A 23,598-nucleotide genomic window follows, 5' to 3' on the forward strand; every position below is an offset into this window, starting at 1 on the left:
TCATATAGAGGTCAAATACCTCGCAATGTAATCAACTATTGTGAATCGTTTATAATGTATATGAACGGGTCCTTTCAAAATAGTGGAGACAAACTGCTCATTCAAGAAATAAATAAGAAGAAGCCGAATTTGGCAGTCTCTACTGGATGGAAAGACTCTGGAAGCTAATGAATTCAAAAATGGAGACAAACTGCTCATTTCATTCACCCGTGACTATCGACTTTTTCGTATTCATGAAGTCAAAAAACACAACGTTTCTATGCAGCTCTAACGATGTCAGTTATTCCAATCTTAAGTAATCCTACTATCTTTTGTCAAGTTGTGTTTCTAATCAACTAATTTTGTGTCAAAAATTTACTTTACTGTATGGTTTGGGTACTTTTGTTTATAAATTATGAATTCGACTACATGTATTATCATGAAGGATTTCAGGTTACCCAACCTTTACATTATGGATTATTATGTACTAATGAACTGATATATGGACTATTATGTGTAATATTTATTTTGATGCTTTGTCAAACTTTTAATATGTATTTTTTTTTTCATTGAATCAATACAAATCTTTAATTACAATATAGTAATATGGATTACTATGATGTTTTATTTTCAATGTTCATTTGATATGTGATCATTACCTTATGTTTTAATACTTAGTCTTATTAGAGTCAACCGTGCAACGCACGGGCTCTTAAAGTCTAGTTATAGTATAAAGGATTCAACATATAAATGGATAGTGAAAAGACTAATTAAATGATTAAAGGCTAACAAGTTTCCATAACTTATATTCACCTTCATAATGAAGATCAAATGTATTATTAGTGAATTTATGTTTTTTAAACTTATCAATTTTCATTACTTTATATTACATATTATTAGTATTAATTAGTATTAATTACACAGAAGATAGATAGCTTAAAATCTTTTTTTTTCTTTTTTCTCTTCCTTTATTAAAATAGGTAATTATTAATATTTTTTTATGTTTTTCTTTGCTTAATAAGGGGGATAATGTAGCTCATTTATTGACAATAGGAATCAATCTTTAGTTATGTATAGAAGATTGTTATTATAATATATTAAAAGAATTATATATTATGAATATATAAAGTGAAAATTGTAGTCATTTAACTGAATGTGAGATGAAAATGAGAAGTAAAATAAAACCTGAACATATAAAATATAATGATAATAATTATAATTATATATTATATTTTGTAATTTTTGTTATATAACTATATGTTTAAAAATAACAGTGAACATAATTTTTTTTACATTTTTTTACATGCTAATTAATTATAACAGTGAACTTAATTATAACAATGTCTATTTTAGTCATTTTATAAAATATTTTGATTTCTCCAAATACTTAAAATACTAATTATTTGATTATTGCGATATCAAACTGCATAATCTAATCCAAACACCATTCATCCATATCACGTTTTACTACAGATGATTATCTGATTCTGATTATTCAAAACGCATAATTGATTTTCAAAACACTAATCCAAACACCCCTCAATATCATTTTGCGATTATCAGTTTATTCGAATTAGTTTCAAAAGCTTCGTACATTTAACAATGAGTGTTAAAAGTAGAACTTTGGAGAATAGTGGGAGTATTTGGAAGAGAGCCATAAAAATCACTCCATAATTACGCAAGTACAATTTTAAAATGGAAAAGATAATAAATTAGAATTATAAGTAACACTAATTAACGAAAAAGGTGAAAAATTATCATGTAAATTTTCATGTCAGTGTGCCATCTGAGTGAAATTAATTGTGTAAAAAATCTCCTACCTCACATAAAGCATGACCTACACATCCTATGTGTCACACCCTAAGAATACCCCTACTCTTCTTACACGTGTCATACCCTAGAATTATTCAGGTACGTATTCTTAAAAAAAAAAAAAAAATTCTCTCACACCTACACGAATTCAATCTGTTTCCCTCAGTTACCCTAATCTAATTGTTCTTCTTCTTCTATCTTCTCAATCGCCACACATCTAAATCTAATATCTCTCTTTAACTGTTTACGCAGATCCACCGCAACCCTAATCTCCTTCGATCTCATCTCCTGCTATTTCAAAAATCACTCAAAACAATTCCGTTAATTATCCGTGATTTATGTCCATTTTTTTCAAGTTTGTTAGGATTCGTTAACAATTTAATGAATTGTAATTGTAATTGGTTCACAATATACCGAAACTACATCGTTAATTCCCTTGCGACTAATTCCGATTCACGATGCAGAAAATTTAACGTATAGCAGCCCTAATTGACGCATCGGCCAAGTCTTCATTGGTTGTGCTGTATTAGTCTTTCATTAATGGATTCGGAAGAGGGTTTGGTTTTTAAGAATAATGGCTATCTACCAGGTAGTCATTTTTATGAATTATGTAATCATTGTTAACTATCATACATGTTGTTTTGACACTATCTTTTACCATTCATTCTCATATTTTCTCTGCTTCAATGATGTAGTTGATTTCTTTTTTATTTTTTTTTGTTTCTAATTCAAGTTTTAATGTAAGTTATGTATCAATAGATGTTTGTTTACTCACAACCAATTTAGTTTTATAAATTGAGTTTTAATGGAGTTTGTTTGATGAATGCTAATTTTCAATTGCACACCAAGTGTTTGATTGATTGGTTGAATGAATTACGGTTTACTATAATCCAGTGGAATGGTGAAATTGGATCTTCAAAATTTGAAACCTAAATTTATCACCATGTTGATTAAAATCGACATGGTAAGGTATTAGAAAGATTATAAGGTTGGAGTAAGGTATTAGGAAGATTGTACAAAATTAACACATCATGAGGTGAAGGAGTTCGTAAACTGGTCAATCGTTCCTCTTCCCGAGCATTTGAAACTAATGGCTATCAGACATCTAACACTAGGTAAGGTTTTATATGTCAATGTTTTTTTTATTGTTATTATGATTGGATACTTGTGGCAAAATGATCAGATTAGGAGTAGGTTTGCGGGTTAACAAGTACAGATTTATATATTACGGAGTACAAGTTAAACTGCTTCAACTAATAAACACTTTCCTATCTACTGTTAATAAGTACCCAAAATGAATAAATCAATAAATTATTGATAATGTAGTTGATGTTGTTGTAATGAATAAACTACGAATACGCTATTAATACATTCCCATATCTTCTAGGGTTGTGAACATAACCTAATTATTGATACAAAAATGAAGTATAACTCAAGTTATGAGGTTCAATATAACTCTTTGTAGTCTTTTTGATGTGAATAATTCATAATTGAGTAGCATGGACATTGACTATCATTTTTTAGGTTGCTAAGGGTCTTGAACTCATACCCATCAGTGATGCAAGCAGTGGGAGTGATATGTGATGATCAACAATTATAATGAAGACTATCTACATGCTACGTACTCTGATCGAAGTAAGTAAGTAAGCAACTCATATTTCAATTCGATATCGTCAACTTTTTAGGCTTTATGTGGAATCCTCTGTCCTATGTAATGAAAGCAACAACAATCATGGCTATTGCTCTCGCATGGAGCGGGGTTAGTCACTTTCAGTATCATATCTTATTTACCGCATTTATTCATTTTTTTTACTATGCTTATGATTTTTAGGACTTATCAATAATTCTGATACATCTTTTATGACAACTGCTATATAAAAATAAGATGATGATATAAATTAAAACAGCTGCAATAAAATTGTGGAATGGGAGTTCGTCAATGCACAATTCTGAAAAAAGTCGATGCAGACCTTCGAGGTATTTTATCTGTTATAAACAAGCTGGTGTTTATACCTGTAGACTGGACCAAAATAAGTGATTCTAAAAGGTCTACTTGAATTAAACACGCAGGTCTATATGTCATCATCCTCAGTGGGTCAATACTCAAGATATGAGATAAATGTTGAAAGTGGTGAAGCTTAGAGGTACCAGTTCACTTGGAACGGATACACCATGTGAGAGATATGGCTATTTGAGAAGAAGGATAAAGAAAGAAGACAAAAGGAGAGATACATATCTCGCCTTATGGAAAATCATGAGGGTCCATCTGGACTGGGCTGATGCTAAACCTGACTACCCGAAAAATATCTAGGGGCAATCGGTTTGACTATGAAACTGCAAATATATATGTAAATGAACTTCAGTCCCAACCAGTATTTGGAGGACTCGAATATGACCAAGACTTCTAAATTCTTTGACGAGGGCACTGCAAAAGTAACAGCTAACTCCATCAATGGAGATGGCCACTGTAACATCTTATCATTTTTATTGCTTGCATTTTTACTAGAGGTAGCAACCTTGGCCCATTTGGTTTATATATCAGTCTATCTTGTCTATGTTCCGGCTCTATAACATGTCAAACATGTAACTTAAAATAGCTAGAAAATGAACAGAATTTGACATACTAATGCAATAAGTACGCTTTCAAATGTGGGTGTGCGGATATATGATAAATCATGCTTTTCGAACTTAGATAGTGTGATGACCCGGGAATTTCCGACCAAATTTAAACCTAATCTTCTATGATTTCGACACGATAAGCAAAGTCTGTAATATTGAAGTCTCGAAAACTTTGAACTGTGTTCATGTGTACTTTTGACCTTTGACTAATTCCGACGATTCACGAACAATTGTTATAAATAAATAAATATATATATATGAATCTATATATGATTTCTATTAATAAGTATAAATAAATTATAATATATATAAAAAAGATATAAATATTATGTGCTGAAATCTATAATATCTATTTCTATTATGAAATAATATAATATAGTAAAATGATATATAATAATTATATATATAAAACATTATTAATGTATTCATATTACATGTATAATATATGATGTAATTAATATACTAACACAATTATATACTAGTATGTATATATAAACTGTGTAAATATTAAATATTCAGTATAAGCTACTATATATAATATATTATATTACATAATTAATAATAAATAATATTAAGATATTAAATCAAATGATAATGTAAAATATAGGGATTAAAGTAATATTATTATCACTTTTAATATTAATATCAACACTAGTATTGTTAATATCATTATATTAAATATATAACTTATAGATAATAAATTTGTTATATATAATTTGTTATATTATTAATACTACTAATAATATTGTTATCATTAAAAATTAATATTATGATTATTATCATTAATAAAATAATAATAATTATTCTATTAAAAACCATAATTATTAAGATCATTATTATAATTAATTATTGTTATTATTATTAAATAAATTATTATTATTAATAAAGTTAATATAATTTATGTCATTTACAATATTATTATTAGTATCATTAATAGTTCTATTATTATTATTATTAGTATTATTAATTATTTATATTTATTAATAACCTTATTAATATTATTATTAATATATTTATTATTAATTATTATTAATATTAATTAAAGTATCAATGAATTGTACAAGTTTGTTAGTAGTCCTTATCTACTTTATTAAAAATTAATCTTCCTGATTACAATTACAGCTGGTTGATCTAATCACAGATAAAATACAAAATTCTGTTAGAATCAACCCCGATTTATTTATTTTATATATGTACTTCCGTCTTTCGTGATTTGAAATTCATATCTTCATTATTTGATTTTGTTATACGTCGACTTCACTTAACAGTATGATCAATTATAGTAGATACATCCATTAAATCTCTCTTTCTTTTCCTTGTTCTCTCCTTCGTGAGACAAACCAAACCATCTCCTCAGAAAACCCGCAACTATGATGATTCGATCATTAACACTTCTATATTTTGTTTCAAATAACACCTTCACGACACCAATTAACCACCACCGATTCCATCACCACAACCACAACTTGCTACATACATATTCCTATTGAAAATGAAGTCGCCACCCTCCAGTAATCTGGCTACTTTTCTGATTACAATCGATGATCCTGAACAGCCTTCAAACACGTTGCTGTTGAGTTTCTAACAAACAATGTTTCTGTCTCTATGCCGAACAAACAACCACAATCATGCTCGACGAATATTTTTCTTCTTGTTTCGATTAGACAACAAACGCTACACACCACCCTTCCTTCTTTTTGATCCTCCACATGAAATCTAATAGGTATGTTTTCGTGGTGATATAACAGCGACCACAATGAACTCAATATGGCCAGGACGTTGTAGTTATATTATATAAGATAGTTTAATTTAATACATAAACAAATAGGATATTAGATGGATTAGCTTTTCAACAAACATGACCCACCCAATTGATAATTCTGCCAACATATTATCCTTATTTTAAGTTTAGTGGGTGATCACTTTATTGAAGGGCCCAAGTCGATCCTTTTTGCTACAGCCATTCCGTAATTGAAGTGATATATTATACGGCCATTATATTATATTACTCAAGGTTTGATTGATCAATTGATAACGATGACATGTAATTCAAATGAGGCTTAGGGTTTTAATTATTTGATGAAGCATTAGAGGTTAGGAAGGTATTGGTGATGATGATAGTAAATAAACGATGAGATGTTCGATAATAAAAATCACGAGGATGTGATTATGGTGATGATTAGTTTAATCACGATGTGTTAATGATGATTTTGATAATGATATCATATGATAATAAAGATGGTGATGTATATGAACGTGTTATGATTATGAATAAGATTATGATGTGATGATGATGATTAATGATACGGTTTAGATAATGAAATGATAATTTTGTGATGATCATGTTACAGTGAACTGTCAGGAAAGAAAATAACTAGGTTTCAAGAAGAGGAAGAGGAACAGATTTTTAGAAGAGTTATATGAATTTTAATCCTTGTCCTAAACAGAAAAACAGATTAGCTCAAGTGGTTAGGGGTATTTGTGTTATACGGGAGGTCCCAAGTTCGAAACTAGACAAGGTACGATTGAATATATATATATATATATATATATATATATATATATATATATATATATATATATATATATATATATATATATATTTTTAGCTGGGCTCTTGGGATTATTCGAGCCTGATGGGCTGTGGTTTCTGTTGGGCTGTGATCCAAACTAGTATGTTGGGGCGATTATGTTGTACAAACAGGTTATAGAAATAAAAATTAGTATAAAGGCAGATAAGGAATGACAGAGGAATGGTTAGAGAAGGTGTTGGGTTAGCGTGAGGTCTCAGGTTCGAGCCCGGCATGGGCTGTTTTCTTTTTGGAATTTATTCCTTTGAGGTAGTCTTCTTTTATTAACTTATTATTATTATTATAATTATTATTATTATTATTATTATTATTATTATTATTATTATTATCATAAGTATTAGTATTATTATTATTATTATTAGTATTATTATCATTGTAGTTATTAATATAAATAATAGTATCATTATTACTATTAGTAAAATCATTACTTTTAGAATTATTAATATTACTATATATTATTATTAAGATTAACATTTTTATTAAAAGTATTATTTTTATTAAAGTTTCATTTTATTATTTATATTAAAAGTATCATTTTTAACTCTATTATCATTATTATTATCTTATCATTTCTAATATTATTCTAGTAATAATACAATTTTAACAAACAAAAGATATATATATATATATATATATATATATATATATATATATATACAAAAATGTATTAAATACATATAACATAACAAAATTAGTATTTTTATTTATTTTAAATAAATAAAATAAATATATGAAACATATAGGTTATTAATATAAAAATGATATAACTAATAAATTATTATATATATAAATTTGTTTGATTACAATTATGTGTGTTAATATATATATACATGATATAGATTCGTGAATCCGAAGCCAACTTTACACTTGTTCAATGTCGTCATATGTATTTTTACTACAAAATACATTAGGTGAGTTTCATTTGCTCCCTTTTTAAATGCTTTTGCAATATATATTTTTGGGACTGAGAATACATGCGCTGCTTTTATAAATGTTTTACGAAATAGACATAAGTAATCAAAACTACATTCTATGGTTGAATTATTAAACCAAATATGCCCCTTTTTATTTAGTCTGGTAATCTAAGAATTAGGGAACAGACACCCTAATTGACGCGAATCCTAAAGATAGATCTATCGGGCCCAACAAGCCCCATCCAAAGTACCGGATGCTTTAGTACTTCGAAATTTATATCATGTCCGAAGGAGGATCGCGGAATGATGGGGATATTCTTATATGCATATTGTTAATGTCGGTTACCAGGTGTTCAATCCATATGAATGATATTTTGTCTCTATGCATGGGACGTATATTTATGAGAACTAAAAATGAAAATCTTGTGGTCTATTAAAATGATGGAAATGATTATTTATGTTAAACTAATGAACTCACCAACCTTTTGGTTGACACTTGAAAGCATGTTTATTCTCAGGTACGAAAGAAATCTTCCGCTGTGTAATTGCTCATTTTAAAGATATTACTTGGAGTCATTCATGACATATTTCAAAAGACGTTGCATTCGAGTCGTTGAGATCATCAAGATTATTATTAAATCAGTTATAGTTAGATATATTATAAAATGGTATGCATGCCGTCAACTTTCGTTGTAATGAAAGTTTGTATTTTCAAAAACGAATGCAATGTTTGTAAAATGTATCATATAGAGGTCAAATACCTCGCGATGTAATCAACTGTTGTGAATCGTTTATAATCGACATGGACTTCGTCCGGATGGATTAGGACGGGTCCTTTCAGTTGGTATCAGAGCGGTGGTCTTAGCGAACCAGGTCTTGCATTAGTGTGTCTAACTGATAGCCGTTAGGATACCTTAGGGAGTCTGGACTTCGACCGTGTCTGTATGTCAAAAGTTTTGCTTATCAGTTTTGTCGGTAATCATCTGTTTATCATCCTTAGGAAATTACCTGCTTATTATTCTTAGTCTAGACATATCTTACTGCAATGATTGCATGAATAGTATACAGACAAAATTCGTATCTTAGCATATCTGCTAATTCATATCTTAGCATATCTGTTACTGTAGACTTTGCCTGACAGATTCCGTAGATTCCTCCGTAACTTGTGGGATTTTAGTATTATATATGCATATGTAAATTATGTATTGCAGGGTACTAATCTACATCCTATAATCTATTTCTTAACGAAAATCCTTCATCTGATCGTACGAGATGAATTCCTCAACCAGTTCGAGTCCCTTAGATTCCGATAGTTATTCCGACAGCTATTCCAACATAGAGTTTCACTCGAGCTCCGAAAGCAGTGTCACTGAAATGAATCAACCAATCATCCATCCTCAATTCATCTGATGGTTACGTGGTCGACTAAATCAATGGAGACGAGAAGAAGGCGATCCTTTTCACTCATTAACCTGTACTCTTGGTGAAGAACCTGAAGCACTTACCGGCGAACCTGTTCGTAACACCATTTTCTCTATCATTTCCAGAGTATCTCGCCGCGACTATATCACAAGTCAGATTTAAAACCTTATTCATTCGCTCGTTCATACCGACAATCATCCCGGAGTAATAAAGTAAATGAGTTTCGCGGCTGAGTTGTAGCCTTGGAAAATATGGTGCAAAATGTACCAGCTTCAACAACATCAACGGTATCAACTGTATCACCAGCAACAACACAAACCACAACAACACACGCCTCAACATCACAATCGATACCCCGAACATAATCATCGTTGTACATGACGTTCTGCATCATTTATCTTCGTTCAACATGGCGAATATGTAATCTCTAATGTTTTAGAGATTATATATTCTTGTTCTAACGTAAATCAAATGAGTTTAATATCATATTAACTCATTAAATCCATGATTGCATCTGAAGAAAATATATATACAAGTATATTTTCATAAAGATTGTAATTAAAAATTCTTTCGTACCAACTGTTAATGGTGAAAATATTTTAACGGGTAGGTAATACCCGAGGAATATTTAGATTTCACTTTAATAAGTTACGCTGTATATTCTTCGAATCTGATTCAACAGTCATTCACTATCCTACTTACATCCACCGGTATCCGTATCCGTTCACCGCAGAATAACCATTTTCATTAAATTTTAAATTTGGATTTTGGCCTATCAGAATCCAACAAGTGACATAATGAAGAAAAACATTTGATAAAATAAAATTTGTTAGAAACAGACTAATTAACTATGAGAAAAAACTATGAGAAATTTTTGCTATAAAAAAAAGAAAAAAAGAAAACACGCTAACAAAATCCTAGCTAATTGTTCTTAGCTAACTGATTACATTTTTATTTATCGCAATTTACCTTTTCGCAATTTATATTCTCGCAATTTTATTTATTGTCATTTAATTTCTGTATTTATTTTACGCACTTTAAATATCGGGACACGTATACAAGGTTTTGACATATCATATCGACGCATATATATATATATATATTATTTGGAATAACCATAGACACTCTATATGCAGTAATGATCGAGTTCTCTATACAGGGTTGAGGTTGATTCTACAATAATATATATAATTTGAGTTGTGATCGAGTCAGAGACATGTACACGGGTCACGATACATATTAATTAATTCAAATATTACATATTAAGCTATATATGAATTATTGGACTATCGATTGTAGACTAATAATATTGGACAAATTAAAATGAATTAAAATTTTGAATATAACATATGAAACTAAACAAATTCTTCAAGTTTGCTACTTGATTTCATCTCAAACCTCATTTGTATCTTGACGATTAAGATCCACATTCAAACCTTTCATGATTCTTGAAAACATCTCAAACGAGAAGATGAACCAACCACACTACATCTACGGGAGAAAAGATTGATGCATTTAGTTATGCATCTGAAAAACTCTCGAAAATTGAGTAAACGTTTAACACGTAGTTGTGCTAATTCCTTTAGTGTTATTATTACCCAAAATAACTTGATAATTCCTTTCAAAGTAGCAAATTTTGTCACAGCTCCAACAAATCAACTTCGACTTTTCGTTCGAAACAACCTTATTATCACCTTGATTTATATGTATGCTCTTTTATTGTTACCGGGGAACCTTTTATATTCCACCATATTACCGTCAGCGTTTAATCATCTAAAAACACAATTCTCTTGAAATCACCTCGGATTGATAACCAATGATTCGGATATGGTAGCAGTAAATGTAGAGGAATCGGCAATCAGTACTTTGAAAACTCACAGCATACCTACATCAACAGTTATATGTATAACATTTATCTTCTAGAATAATGACCTTCCATTCTGAAATTTTGAAAAGCACCCAGTCTACAAATCAATACTCTGAATATTGAAAAAGCTTAATTAAGCAGCAGAAATCGTAGACAACCGTAAACGATCTTAACAACCAGAAGTTTGATAATAAAGAATAGTTTGTTGGAAAAGCTCAGAAAAGTTGGAACTGGAAAACGGATTGAGCTAACCATGAAGGAGACCAAGGACAAATACAAGGACCAAACCCTATATTCAAAGAATCCAGGTAATTCTGGATCCGATGAAATCTTTAGAGAATATCCTGCTCCGAAGTCATGTTAAAATCTTGCGGAAAATCTTTCTCCATCAACCATCGAACTTAGAAATTCCAAAATATCATCATCAATATCTTCGATATTTCCGAGGATATTTTCATAAATATTTTCGTCCGAAATTATATACCTCTTCGTGCTTCCTGTGTATCATTATATTGGAAACATTCAATAGAAAATTTAGTATCGAAAAGCGAATTATGCGAAACTATGAAGGAAGTCGTGGACAAATCACAAAGAATAAGTTTGACTTCAAAGAATCCAAATGATTCAATGCCTGCTGAAATCTTTAGCGAATACCTTGCTTCTGACTCCAAACTCTTGCGGACAAATTTTCTTCACCATCCTTCGATATTATAAAATCCAAGATATCATCGTATCTTTCGTTATAAATATCCACTATATTTCTGAAGATATTTTTATAACTATTCTTATCTGAAATCATTAATCTCTTCTTGCTATCAGTGTTACATCATATAGAAACTGTTAGTTTCTATATTCTGTAAACTTTCGAGCTTAAAATATGAATGTTATTGAAGTAATGTTGGGAACTGATGCATGAGTTAGTATAATATAATGACACTTGATCAACGTGATTATATTACAGTAAGTCATGCTGAGTTTCTAAATGGAATGTGATGATTCACAGATCATAACGTCATCATATGCTATGTTACACGACTCTTACGTTATGTCTAATCTATAAACATATCAAGAACATATTTTTCTTGATAGTCCTATCTTTCCTTGAATTCTGGTAATTTGACAAGTCAAATTGCCCTATTACCGTTTCTTTCTTAGGACATTAACAATGTTCATTCTGAAACTTATATCTGCGAATTCTGGACCATTACAAGAGATGTCCAATCGCCAGAAGAAGAAACGAAGGGACAAAGCTCCGAAACAGAAATTGGAGTATAAATCGCAACAAATAGGGGGAAGTATTAACTGGAGATGACAATGATTATAGAAAACAGAAGCAAGGACTTCGAAGTATAATGGAAGATATAAAGCCCGATAACAACACATAAATTACAAACCGTGGATATTAATACAAATAGCAATATAAAGACACGGTAGAATTAAGAATAGTATCACCCCAAGGTAATAGTAGAAGTAACCAGATTCTTCTGGTGGAAGATTAAAAAGAAGGATGATAGAAATGATAATTAAGAAAATATCAAGGAGTAGGACTGGATGAAGCATTTTCCCAATCTTTTAGAAGTAAGAATTAAGAATGAAAGAATAGAAATGATGAAAATAAGGGAACGGAAGAGCTTAATTTATAATAGAAATATCAGACAGAGTAATCGAGGCGGATCACCGTATTTAATTATAGAGATCTTATTTTCCTTATTCGCCGAAGAAATCAAATCTTTTAGATTTATAAGATTTTCTATAAATCCCTTGAATTCCGGAATTCAACCCTCTACGTCAAAAGCTATGACGCACCATATCTTCTAAATTCAATCATGACTACATCAAAAGTAAAGACGACTATCTATTACCTTATCTCCATCTTTTGTGATAGCTTTATTCATACGCTTCGATTAATCGAATCATTTTATCCATATTATTCAATAATGATAAAACTCTATTTATCAGCTCATATTCGTCAGGAAAACATATTTATTGTTAGCCATGACGACCTCACTCAAATTTCGGGACAAAATTTCTTTAACGGGTAGGTACTGTGATGACCCGGGAATTTCTGACCAAATTTAAACCTAATCTTCTATGATTTCGACACGATAAGTAAAGTCTGTAATATTGAAGTCTCAAAAACTTTGAACTGTGTTGATGTGTACTTTTGACCTTTGACTAATTCCGACGATTCACGAACAATTGTTATAAATAAATAAATATATATATATGAATCTATATATGATTTCTATTAATAAGTATAAATAAATTATAATATATATATAAAAGATATAAATATTATGTGTTGAAATCTATAATATCTATTTCTATTATGAAATAATATAATATAGTAAAATGATATATAATAATTATATATATAAAAAATTATTAATGTATTCATATTACATGTATAATATATGATGTAATTAATATACTAACACAATTATATACTAGTATGTATATATAAACTGTGTAAATATTAAATATTCAGTATAAGCTACTATATATAATATATTATATTACATAATTAATAATATATAATATTAAGATATTAAATCAAATGATAATGTAAAATATAGGGATTAAAGTAATATTATTATCACTTTTAATATTAATATCAACACTAGTATTGTTAATATCATTATATTAAATATATAACTTATAGATAATAAATTTGTTATATATAATTTGTTATATTATTAATACTACTAATAATATTGTTATCATTAAAAATTAATATTATGATTATTATCATTAATAAAATAATAATAATTATTCTATTAAAAACCATAATTATTAAGATCATTATTATAATTAATTATTGTTATTATTATTAAATAAATTATTATTATTAATAAAGTTAATATAATTTATGTCATTTACAATATTATTATTAGTATCATTAATAGTTCTATTATTATTATTATTAGTATTATTAATTATTTATATTTATTAATAACATTATTAATATTATTATTAATATATTTATTATTAATTATTATTAATATTAATTAAAGTATCAATGAATTGTACAAGTTTGTTAGTAGTCCTTATCTACTTTATTAAAAATTAATCTTCCTGATTACAATTATAGCTGGTTGATCTAATCACAGACAAAATACAAAATTCTGTTAGAATCAACCCCGATTTATTTATTTTATATATGTACTTCTGTCCTTCGTGATTTGAAATTCATATCTTCATTATTTGATTTTGTTATACGTTGACTTCACTTAACAGTATGATCAATTATAGTAGATACATCCATTAAATCTCTCTTTCTTTTCCTTGTTCTCTTCTTCATGAGACAAACCAAACCATCTCCTCAGAAAACCCGCAACTATGATGATTCGATCATTAACACTTCTATATTTTGTTTCAAATAACACCTTCACGACACCAATTAACCACCACCGATTCCATCACCACAACCACAACTTTCTACATACATATTCCTATTGAAAATGAAGTCGCCACCCTCCAGTATTCTGGCTACTTTTTTGATTACAATCGATGATCCTGAACAGCCTTCAAACACGTTGCTGTTGAGTTTCTAACAAACAATGTTTATGTCTCTATGCCGAACAAACAACCACAATCATGCTCGACGAATATTTTTCTTCTTGTTTCGATTCGACAACAAACGCTACACACCACCCTTCCTTCTTTTTGATCCTCCACATGAAATCTAATAGGTATGTTTTCATGGTGATATAACAGCGACCACAATGAACTCAATATGGCCAGGACGTTCTAGTTATATTATATAAGATAGTTTAATTTAATACATAAACAATTAGGATATTAGATGGATTAGCTTTTCAACAAACATGACCCACCCAATTGATAATACTGCCAACATATTATCCTTATTTTAAGTTTAGTGGGGTGATCACTTTATTGAAGGGCCCAAGTCGATCCTTTTTGCTACAGCCATTCCGTAATTGAAGTGATATATTATATGGCCATTATATTATATTACTCAAGGTTTGATTGATCAATTGATAACGATGACATGTAATTCAAATGAGGCTTAGGGTTTCAATTATTTGATGAAGCATTAGAGGTTAGGAAGGTATTGGTGATGATGATAGTAAATAAACGATGAGATGTTCGATAATAAAAATCACGAGGATGTGATTATGGTGATGATTAGTTTAATCACGATGTGTTAATGATGATTTTGATAATGATATCATATGATAATAAAGATGGTGATGTATATGAACGTGTTATGATTATGAATAAGATTATGATGTGATGATGATGATTAATGATACGGTTTAGATAATGAAATGATAATTTTGTGATGATCATGTTATAGTGAACTGTCAGGAAAGAAAATAACTAGGTTTCAAGAAGAGGAAGAGGAACAGATTTTTAGAAGAGTTATATGAATTTTAATCCTTGTCCTAAACAGAAAAACAGATTAGCTCAAGTGGTTAGGGGTATTTGTGTTATACGGGAGGTCCCAAGTTCGAAACAGATTAATCCTTGTCCTATATGAATTTTATTATTATCATAAGTATTAGTATTATTATTATTATTATTAGTATTATTATCATTGTAGTTATTAATATAAATAATAGTATCATTATTACTATTAGTAAAATCATTACTTTTAGAATTATTATTATTACTAATAATAATAACTAGGTTTCAAGAAGAGGAAGAGGAACAGATTGTTAGAAGAGTTATATGAATTTTAATCCTTGTCCTAAACAGAAAAACAGATTAGCTCAAGTGGTTAGGGGTATTTGTGTTATACGGGAGGTCCCAAGTTCGAAACAGATTAATCCTTGTCCTATATGAATTTTATTATTATCATAAGTATTAGTATTATTATTATTATTAGTAGTATTATTATCATTGTAGTTATTAATATAAATAATAGTATCATTATTACTATTAGTAAAATCATTACTTTTAGAATTATTATTATTACTATATATTATTATTAAGATTAACATTTTTATTAAAAGTATTATTTTTATTAAAGTTTCATTTTATTATTTATATTAAAAGTATCATTTTTAACTCTATTATCATTATTATTATCTTATCATTTCTAATATTATTCTAGTAATAATACAATTTTAACAAACAGAATATATATATATATATATATATATATATATATATATATATATATATATATATATATATATATACAAAAATGTATTAAATACATATAACATAACAAAATTAGTATTTTTATTTATTTTAAATAAATAAAATAAATATATGAAACATATAGGTTATTAATATAAAAATGATATAACTAATAAATTATTATATATATAAATTTGTTTGATTACAATTATGTGTGTTAATATATATATACATGATATAGATTCGTGAATCCGAAGCCAACTTTACACTTGTTCAATGTCGTCATATGTATTTTTACTACAAAATACATTAGGTGAGTTTCATTTGCTCCCTTTTTAAATGCTTTTGCAATATATATTTTTGGGACTGAGAATACATGCGCTGCTTTTATAAATGTTTTACGAAATAGACATAAGTAATCAAAACTACATTCTATGGTTGAATTATTAAACCGAATATGGCCCTTTTTATTTAGTCTGGTAATCTAAGAATTAGGGAACAGACACCCTAATTGACGCGAATCCTAAAGATAGATCTATCGGGCCCAACAAGCCCCATCCAAAGTACCGGATGCTTTAGTACTTCGAAATTTATATCATGTTCGAAGGAGGATCCCGGAATGATGGGGGTATTCTTATATGCATATTGTTAATGTCGGTTACCAGGTGTTCAATCCATATGAATGATATTTTGTCTCTATGCATGGGACGTATATTTATGAGAACTGAAAATGAAAATCTTGTGGTCTATTAAAATGATGGAAATGATTATTTATGTTAAACTAATGAACTCACCAACCTTTTGGTTGACACTTGAAAGCATGTTTATTCTCAGGTACGAAAGAAATCTTCCGCTGTGTAATTGCTCATTTTAAAGATATTACTTGGAGTCATTCATGACATATTTCAAAAGACGTTGCATTCGAGTCGTTGAGATCATCAAGATTATTATTAAATCAGTTATAGTTAGATATATTATAAAATGGTATGCATGCCGTCAACTTTCGTTGTAATGAAAGTTTGTCTTTTCAAAAACGAATGCAATGTTTGTAAAATGTATCATATAGAGGTCAAATACCTCGCGATGTAATCAACTGTTGTGAATCGTTTATAATCGACACGGACTTCGTCCGGATGGATTAGGACGGGTCCTTTCAGATAGTAGATGTAATATACTGGTATAACCTTCGGCAAGCTGGGTAACGGGTCAAATGGGTTTTTGTACAAAGTAAATAATTTATAGGTGTTGGATGGAACATGTCTTGATTAGGTTGTATACTTGTGTTAATCACTTTCAGTTTATATGTTGTAGACATTTATGGAGTTAAAAAACATTACAAAACTGTATGCCAGACCCAATTAAGCCCATTACCCAACCTGACACCTCTTTTAAAAACAATATTCGGTGTCACAACTTCGAATTAAATTGGCACTACTACAAAAGTACGTTAACTGGGATGTATAGATATAAATAGAAACAATAATAATTGGGAGGGATATCAGAAAGATAAAATGTGAGTAACTTACCATCTACTTAAAAATAAATATAGGATATTTTGTTTATTGAATATTTGTTACCTGCTGTATGAAGTTTGTTATTGTTTATGTATTAAGTATTAATTTGTTTGAGTAATAAAACTGTATATGCGTTTTAGTTACATATATTAAGTTTCTATTGTTTCTGTATTTGTATCTATTTTTTCAAGAGATGCATACAATTACTTACTTGCTACTGATATTGGATACAGGCAAAAAACTTATCATCTTAACTAAGAGATGTTGAGATAATTTGACTGTTGCGTGACCCATTAATTTGTTATAAATGTAATTATCTCCATGAAGCCTCAGAAAGACCGAACGAACGTCCCATCAACGTTAAGGACTTTGGTAACTTAGAAGCTTCGGGCTTCTCACTTTTGTTCGGGACATGTGAAATTTCAAAAGCTTCGTAAGTTAGGTAAGAAACTTTTATACTTTTGTTATAAAGTGCAAAAATCAAAGCACATGGCTCTCTATATATGACATATCTTAGTTCATTTGGCCTCAAGTATAAATATTTTTTTCAAACTTTTAATAGTAATATTTGGCCCAAGTGACTTACTTTCTGTTTATGATATATGCTCTTAAAACTTAAATGATTTTATATTACAGATTAATATCTTGGACAATAAGAGCACATATGTTTTTCCACAGGTTTTTATTAAGAGATCAGATGTATAACTTCTATATTGGTTTTGAGTTTCTAACTTTTAAGTTTTCTGCAGCAGGTTTTAAGAGTTGTTTAACGTGTGACATTTTGATTTCATAGTTGATTAACTAGCTAAACTAAAAATTATGCGCCGAATCTTGAAATAAGATGTTGCTAACACCATTTCGTACTTTTTACGAGAAAAAGAACTGTACAGATAGGGTTAAGTTGTGGAAATGTGTGCATACAAAATGACCATACTTGGAAACTTTAGAAACCAAGATCCTATATTTTTATTGGTTCGGATACGAAAATAATTTCGTTTTCGATCACGAATAATAAAAACTTATGTTCTATTATAATCACATACTATCTCTTTTATGTTCAGTTTTGTTTATTTATTATTATTTATGCAACTATACATCTTACAAGAAGTTGTCTTTCAGGCTTATTGACAGTGTTTCCATCTTACAAGAAGTTCCATCCGGAGTTGGAGGCATACCTGGAGCACGTTTGAGCTGTTTTGTTCCATCCTCTGATTACAACCATCCACCCAATTTCAAATAGGTACATTTCTTATTTGTTGAACATTAGTGAAAAAAATAATGTGCTTAGTTTTGAATGAAGTTGAAAATGAGTATATGGTTTTTAATCATGAAACTATTGCAAACAAATTGCAAATTCGGAGAGATGGCATCCTATGATATTTTGGAGTCGTTGTATGTGCTCAAATCTTGCTCTAACCATGTATACATGTAATTTAAACCATGTTTACATGTAATTTAAAGGCATTGTATGTGCTTGATCTTTGACCTATCAATTCTACTCCTGTTAAGTTTTTCTATTATTGAATCAGCATATGAAGCATGAATGCAAAATGCAAGTAAGATGAACGAAATATTTCCAAGCATTTTGACTTTTGATTAGTAGTAAACATGGTTTTGTGTACGATGCCTACAGTTCACGGATCAGATGACTGTTTAGTACAATTTTGTTGTTGCCTAAAATTATTATGTAATGGGTCAAACACATCTTTATACAATAGTAAAATGGTTGTAGTGTAACTATTGTTTTATAGTCAAATAAGTTAAAAGGTCCACTTTTAGAGTTTGAAGTCAATGGAATGTGGCACCTATTGATTTATGGTCAAGTTTGAAAGTGATTTATGTAGAGTTTATATCATAGACCTTACCGTTATCTTATAAATTAAATTAAAAGGGTTTTAATTACCACTTTATGTAGAAATGAGTGATGCTCATTGCAATAAAGATTGATTTTTAGGATATCAAATAGCCGCTCTATTGTTGAGTGGTGGAGTATAGAAGTTCAACATCCCCAAAGGAAACACTTGGGTAAGTTACTCATGTTAACTGACATACTATTTTTTTAACCGCTAAAAGTTATACATTATTAACAGAGATATTATAGTACCTTATATAAGTTTAATTGTTTATTGCACCTTATCTACAAATATTCCAGCATTGTTTAACAACATACATACTCTTGTGTTGTAGCGACTTCCAACTGAGTTTGTTCATATTCTGGAACTAAAAATGGCGGCCATTATGAAAGATATGATATCTAAAAAGTTATTCATATATAGGGTCTGAAAGAGGAACCACAAAAGAAAAAACCAAATTTATACGTGTGGTCTTGATAGACTAAGTTTGTCAAATCAAATGGATACATTGCTGGTGAAGAATGTCTCATTACATTCCGACGCAACAAACTTTTGTTTGTTATGTTACAAAATGGAAGTCACAAGTTTGGTGTTTAGGTAGTTTCCGCATCTCCAGGTTGTTATTCACTTTTCCATATATAGCATAATAAACAATTAACATGTCAGATTTAGTAGCCTTAGTCTATGTGTTTTTTGTAAAACAAAGTTTCAGTTATCCAACTTTTTGTGATGTAGTTACATATAAATTTGCTAATGGTGATGTGCTTTGTGTTTTGCTACTATCGGATTTAGTAGCCTTAATGTATGTGTTTTTTTGTAAAACATAAATACTTAAGCAGAGTATGCTTATTTCATCCAAAACACTACTTGTGATATTGTGTTTATCATACATTTAATTGATATAACATTTTACGTTTCAATTTTCTTTGATTAAGAGTCACCGTGCAACGCACGGGCTCTTAAAAGCTAGTTGAGTGGATATAACATTTCTCTTTGACATTGATTCCACTAGGGAAGGTTCCATTATGACCTTTTCCACATCAGCAGGCAAAAAAGTGCACTAACTCCACGTCAGCGTCACCGAAGGTCTGGGTTGGATATAGTCTTATGGAGTAAGAAACATAGATAAGCCAAAGTTTTAGAAGTGAAAAAAGCTCAATCAAAACAAAACTCAGTGCCAGGTGAAACCAGTAATAAAACACAACAAAAACTGATGTCCAGGAGTAGAACCAAACCCAGGGCAGATGTGGTATGAACTAGGGACTAGTTTTTATAAGCCTAACAAACAGACGCAACGATTGAAAAAAAGGGCAAAAATCACTGTGAAACTCCAAGCCACTTGGTGAAAACATCGAACTCAGCATAGTCACTGTCTGAGATCATAGTCTTGTACCATGCCTTGCTAGCTGTCTTAATCTTTGCCGCTTCCTCCTGTTTGCAATAAGCAAAGTAAATTATACATAAAAACACATTATCACAAAGCAACTTCAAACAAGTACCGAAAGAAAAATGATTTAACCTCAAAGTCAAAACTAGACTAGCATAAGCATATCAAGTCAAAACTAGTAAGTATAAGCAATTACTACACTTTCGAGTGTGTTTAGGAATATGAAAAACATTGGCCTAACATAAGTAACAATCACATGCGGCCACGCTCAGTTGAGTTATAGATGTGAAGTCATAAGGTCATAGCATAAATATGTAACACTTAAGGAATTACAGTTGCAAAAGAATAGAGAGAAAGGACTCTGATTCGATACAATATTTACAGCACACTACAAAAGGCAAAAACAACAATAATATCTTCTCATTAAATTGCAAGCTAGGTAGTAACACTGCTCATGATTGTAAGTCAAATAAAAACACCTTAATGCAACACAAAGGATTGTAATACAAAGACATAAAGCAATTCAACCTAGTATCAGTTATGTACATTATGAAGGTACCATATTTAATATGAGAACAGCCAAGCTACCCGTCAAAATCAAAATTTAACGACTATTATGAAAATCATTATATACCAAACAACCTAAAGAAACATCAAAAAGTGTGGCATGTAACAAATGTTCATATACACTACTCTGTAATCATACATACTACTCTGTACAAGACTAACAATAAAGGGAACGTCATATGTACCTTAGATATTGGCTGTCTCTTTTTGTCAAGCTTCTCTTGCTTGGATTTCTTCCTCTGTTCCTCAGCAAGCAAAGCCATCCTCTTAGCAGTCTTAGCATACGGATTCAACCTCAACATAGTGTTCAAGTTCTTCAGTGGGTTCTTCTTCATTGGTGCCCTCTTAACCTCCTTCTTAATAGGTTTCACAACTGATTGAACCTCATCAGAGTTGATAATTCTAGCCAAATCAGCATTCACCATCTTCGCCCTAGGCAACACATAACCACTCTTCTTGGAACTAGCCTTCTCAAATGATCCGTAGATCGAATCCAGCTTCTCAAATGCCGATTTGGTCCAAATGATGAACCTTCCTAAATGTCCTCCAGGAGCTAATTTCAGTAAGTTCAATCGCTCCACATTAGCAACCTCAACTCCTGGAATGTTTCTAAATGCCTTCACCAGTTTAGCACCTTCAGTACCATACACAATCAAAGGTCCTTTGCGAGAAATGTACCTGTTATTTTGCACATTATTAAATTATGACTATCAATATACCTAGTGAAAATCTAAACTATAATTTCAATATAACAAATGTATATACAACTTAGTAAGTATATAGTAGTTTATATGATATGATACACTTAATAAAAAAGTAAAGATATACATAATTATAAGTATAAGCACCGATCTTTCTATTCACAGCACAATTTCAATATAACAAATAGTACCTTCTGTTCCTCATTTTCCCCTTTCCAGGACGAATTCCAACAGAATCCTTAGCTTTCTCAGCATCAGCATAAGCACCGATCTGCTTCAACACCTTAAATGCATTTTGCGTCTTCTCAATTCCTTCAGCAGTGTCACTAACAACTAACGGAAGTTCAGGAACACTTTCGATCCGATGTCCACGCGCCATCACAAGCGAAGGCACAGCACTTGCAGCAATTGCTGAAACGACAGCGTATCGTTTCTGATTCACATTGATCTTCCTGTGCCACCTTCTCCAGATCCGAGTAGGTGCGAACATACGTCCACCACGACACATGTTGCCGAACGCACCCTGGCCGGCACGGTGAGTACCACCGCCAGGAACACGTGGAATACGTGATACAGCACGTCCGGTTCCCCATGATTCGGCGGAGGTTTGGTGGCCGGCTTTGCGAGAAACGGCGTACGGTTGGCGGGAGTTTTTGGAGATATTGGAGTGAACAAAGTTCACAATATCGGGACGGATTGACGATTTCATGACGTGAGGGAGAGGGAGGCTCGAACCGTCGGTGGCCATGTCGGATTCGAGTGGTTGGACGGTGACCAGAGGGCGTGCTGCAGCGGCGGCCATTTCTTTCGGATGCGAAGTGATCTAGGGTTTTCTGTGCACACTTCGTACTCGAAAGAGTGTATATTGGATGTTGATGAATTAGTTGGGCTCGGGCCGGAGACTGGGCTTAGGCCTATTATTAAGCTTCGTATGTATTATAGTCCGTTTCATTTTTACAGCATCTTCATCTTTATTGTACTGTACTTTTCGAGATTTATCAATAAGAGCATGTGATATTGGGTAAAATAAAGAGATACGTGTAGAAAAGTAAGAAGCTTAAATATGTAAAATGCAAAATATATATATATATATATCAGCATCTTACTTCACAAACATGAAGAAAAAAAACGTTCATATTCTTCACGAACAATATTATCTTGAATGTTATTTTTGTCGATCGTTTTCCCGCCTAAATAATAACATTCATCACGAAGTGTCTCTTTTAAATGTTCATATTTTCATGTGATCTTGATGCCGGAAAA

At 30.4% G+C, this 23,598-nt stretch overlaps 1 protein-coding gene and 1 long non-coding RNA gene across 3 annotated transcripts; one reads left to right on the plus strand and one right to left on the minus strand.

The window, feature by feature from the left end:
- The first annotated feature begins 1,930 nt into the window (after positions 1-1,930).
- LOC139894529 (uncharacterized) lies at positions 1,931-20,485 on the plus strand. Of its 2 annotated transcripts, none has more exons than XR_011775057.1 (7): positions 1,931-2,906; positions 3,316-3,768; positions 3,862-4,299; positions 18,061-18,269; positions 18,947-19,067; positions 19,743-19,852; positions 20,015-20,485. It is a non-coding gene; the product is annotated as an uncharacterized lncRNA (long non-coding RNA). The 2 variants fall into 2 exon arrangements; XR_011775058.1 differs by having other exon boundaries at positions 19,782-19,852.
- Positions 20,486-20,582: 97 nt separating this feature from the next.
- Positions 20,583-23,180, minus strand: LOC139894528 (large ribosomal subunit protein uL4-like). The gene is made up of 3 exons (XM_071877868.1): positions 22,527-23,180; positions 21,820-22,312; positions 20,583-21,111 (listed from the first exon to the last, which is right to left on the minus strand). The coding sequence occupies exons 1-3, from the start codon at positions 23,135-23,137 to the stop codon at positions 20,998-21,000; spliced, it is 1,218 nt and encodes a 405-aa protein (XP_071733969.1). The 5' UTR covers positions 23,138-23,180; the 3' UTR covers positions 20,583-20,997.
- Between the last annotated feature and the right edge of the window lie 418 nt (positions 23,181-23,598).

The sequence above is a fragment of the Rutidosis leptorrhynchoides genome, chromosome 2 (genome assembly GCF_046630445.1).
Source record: "Rutidosis leptorrhynchoides isolate AG116_Rl617_1_P2 chromosome 2, CSIRO_AGI_Rlap_v1, whole genome shotgun sequence".
NCBI lineage: Eukaryota > Viridiplantae > Streptophyta > Magnoliopsida > Asterales > Asteraceae > Rutidosis > Rutidosis leptorrhynchoides.